The sequence below is a fragment of the Colobus angolensis genome, unplaced genomic scaffold (assembly GCF_000951035.1).
Source record: "Colobus angolensis palliatus isolate OR3802 unplaced genomic scaffold, Cang.pa_1.0 Scaffold39, whole genome shotgun sequence".
In the NCBI taxonomy this organism is placed as follows: Eukaryota; Metazoa; Chordata; class Mammalia; order Primates; family Cercopithecidae; genus Colobus; species Colobus angolensis.
In genome coordinates, this window is record NW_012117265.1 from 4994711 (window position 1) to 4998042 (window position 3332).

The 3332-nt window shown below is 42.9% G+C and overlaps 1 protein-coding gene across 2 annotated transcripts in view; it reads right to left on the reverse strand.

Annotated features, from left to right (window-relative positions):
- HNRNPM (heterogeneous nuclear ribonucleoprotein M) overlaps positions 1-3332 on the reverse strand; it is a 42715-nt gene that overhangs the window by 10662 nt on the left and 28721 nt on the right. Inside the window, exons 12-13 of one of the 2 annotated variants that reach the window (XM_011954933.1) lie at positions 2098-2142; positions 1562-1639 (exon numbers count right to left, since the gene is read on the reverse strand). In XM_011954933.1, coding sequence (XP_011810323.1) covers positions 1562-1639; positions 2098-2142 — 123 coding nt within the window. The remainder of the gene's footprint in view (positions 1-1561; positions 1640-2097; positions 2143-3332) is intronic. The other variant, XM_011954934.1, reaches the window with a different exon arrangement.

The window sequence follows — 3332 nt, forward strand, 5'->3', positions numbered from 1 at the left end:
CTTTAAAAAGAGAGAGATGCAGTTTCGCCATGTTGCCTAGGCTGATCTTGAACTCCTGAGCTCAAGCAATCCTCTTACCCCGACCTCCCAAAGTGCTGGGATTACAGGCTTGAGCCACCGCGCCCGGCCTTCCTACATCCTTTTACCAGCTTCTAGAACAAGGCACCCATGAAGAGAGCAACACACATCTTGCCCCACTGCTCCCTGTGCACTGGAAGAAGGGCCTGATCACCAGGGACAGCCGCCTTTCAAGCCTGACAGTGATGTCTATCCTTGTACCATTTTCACATTCTCTGTTATGACAGACCCGCAAAGGAAGGTTTATACCCAAATTTCTAATGACTTCCCATTCCAAGAAAGTTTCTGTGTAAACAAGCAGTAGCTTTCCTGTGGTGAAGGGGAAGGTCAAAAAGTCACCAACACATAGAGGATTTCAAAAAGGAAGATTTCCAATTTATCATGCACATTCTGTAGCCCTGCTGGTGCCCTGGGCCAAGTGCTGTGCTGGAGGCACTTCTAAAAGGCAAGATTCCCACATGATGAAGTGCCAGGCTCTGGAGCCAGACAGCCTGGGTTCACATGCAGGCACCATCGTTTACCAGTCACGTGACTTAGGCATGTCACTCTCTGTGCCTCTGTTTCGGATGAAATGGGGATAGCAGTATGTACATATCATGTGGTTCTCACAAGGAATAAATGCAATACTACATGGTTATTATATTATTTATATTTCTGTTAAAAAGTTGGGGGTGGGGGCCGACCATGCTGGCTCACACCTGTAATCCCACCACTTTGGGAGGCCGAGGCGGGCGGATCACCTGAAGTCAGGAGTTCGAGGCCAGCCTGGCCAACATGGTGAAACTCCATCTCTACTAAACATATAAAAATTAGCCAGGCATGGTGGCATACATCTGTAACCCCAGCTACTCAGGAGGCTGGGGCAGGAGAATCACTTGAACCTGGGAGGTGGAGCTCGCACTGTGAGCCAAGATCGTACCATTGCACTCTAGTCTGGGCAACAGAGTGAGACCCTGTCTCATTAAAAAAAAAAAAAAAAAAAAAAAAAAAAAAAAGAAAAGTTGGTGGAGGATTCGAATTACACTAAACCAGAATTTGCATAATGCAAATGCTAAATTAAAAGAGCCTACGGACAAGGCTCTTTTTTTATTAATGCCTCTTTGGACAACTTGCAGCTGGGGCAGATGACCAAGAACTACCCCTTCCAGCGCTCCCAGAGACAGACAAACTTGATCACAAACTTTAATGAATCCCTCATACTCAAGAGACCATAATCACAAATATGTACATTTTTTAACACTGCACTCGAAAATTACTGCAGAGCTTGGGAACATAGGACATGTGAAAGACTAGCGACCAAGTGAAGTAAGTCGACTATTATGTCTAGTTCTTGAAATATTTAAGGCAATTCAAAAGACATTTGATTCGGTTGAAAAGCAGAAATGAGAAATCACTTATTCAGTGGGTCTGTAGCTTAAAAGTCACCTGAGAGGCAACAGCCGACAAAGGGTGGGTGAAAGCAGGAAGAAAACACGATGCTTACCATTTATCCTGCCCATGTTCATCCCAGATCCAAATCGACCCATGTTTTCCATACCACCACCAAAGGGCCCCTCCATTCCTGCAAGAGATGTTCACATTTCAGCATCATCCAACAAGACTGCTTAGACTGAGCAGGGAAAGAAAAATTCTATCACGTTTCAACTGGGGTATCTTCTGCCAAGAACTTATCTATCAAGTTTAAGGGCTTCTGAAAAACAAAAAAATGCTAGCACCCTTGTTTAAAAATCACCACCTTCAAAAAGCTGGTCTGATCCAACCCCCTCAATGAACAGACAAGCAAAAAGAGGCACAGAGATGGAGTGGTCTGCCCAAGGTCACAGAGCTAGTTAGTGAGACAGCCAGAACCAAAAGCCAAGACACCCGCTGGAAGGATGGACAGGCAGGAGGAAGTCATTTCTAGACTCAAACTGAAACCAAAGAGAATTTCATGCAGGGTTTAAACAAGAAAGAAAAGAGGAAAGAGAGAAAACCATGCCTAAAAGTGATTATGCTTATACTTCATTTTAAATTTCTTACCTCCCATCTTATTTATTCCAAATCCTATGCCTTCCATTCCCATTCCTTAAAAAGAAAAAGTCAATGCAAACTAAAATTATGTCAAAGCAGTAAATAACATTTGAACTTAAAAAGCATAATTCCAAACCAGCAAAAGAACTCAAAAGAAAATCCCTGATGACAAGTATATTTTATATATTTTAATTAGCAAGAAAAAAAGCCCCTACCATTTCAACTGTCAAACATCATATAGCTAAATTTTTTCTTTTTTTTAGACACAGTATTGCTCTGTCACCCAGGCTGGAATGCAATGGCACAATCTTGGCTCACTGCAACCTCCACCTCCCGGGTTCAAGCAATTCTTTTGCCTCAGCCTCCCAACTAGCTGAGATTACAGGCGCCTGCCACCACGCCTGGCTAATTTTTTTCTGAGGGATCTACACAGTTTAATGACCCAGTTGGGCAGGGTTTTTTTTTTTTTTTTTTGAGACAGGGTCTCCTTCTGTCACTGAGGCTGGAATGCAGTGGCATGGTCACAGCTCCCTGCAGCCTCATGTGATCCTCTTGCCTAAGTCTCCCAAGTAGCTGGAACTACAGGTGTACGCCACCACACCTGGCTAATTTTTTTTATATTTTGTAGAGGTGGGGTCTCACTATGTTGCCTAGACTAGTCTCAAACTCTTGGCCTCCAAATTGCTGGGATTACAGGCGTGAGCCACCACACCACACCACACCCACACACAGGCCTCAAGTTAGGCAGTATTAAACATGAAATACAATTGTAAGACACATTCTACAGAACATAAAACTTTTTAGAAAATTTTAGGGAACAGAAATAGATTTTTTAAAAGTCCCTGTTAAAGGTAAAATCTTCAAAATAAAAACCAGTTCCTAAAAACACCAAGACTTCCTCCCCAACCCCCAGTCTTTCTGTTTAGATGTCAGACATGGGGTGTGTGTGTTTTGGGTCGGGGGAAACGTTAGAGCTATTTGAAGTCGTGGCCCAGAACTGAAGTCAGCCCCAGGGTGACTCTGGAAGAGTCTAGCAATATGCAACACTGACAACGGTGGGATAGAGGGGCTCCCATATTCCAATTTCAAAGGATTCTAACAAAGACCAAAGTCTGAGGTCATTAAAATGAAATATTCCTTAATAGAATCAAACTACATCATTATACAGAAATGAAAATGCTAAACAGCAAAGCCTGAGTTTATTCTACACATTGAAGCTTTCATGCAGTTGCTTTTTTTTTTTT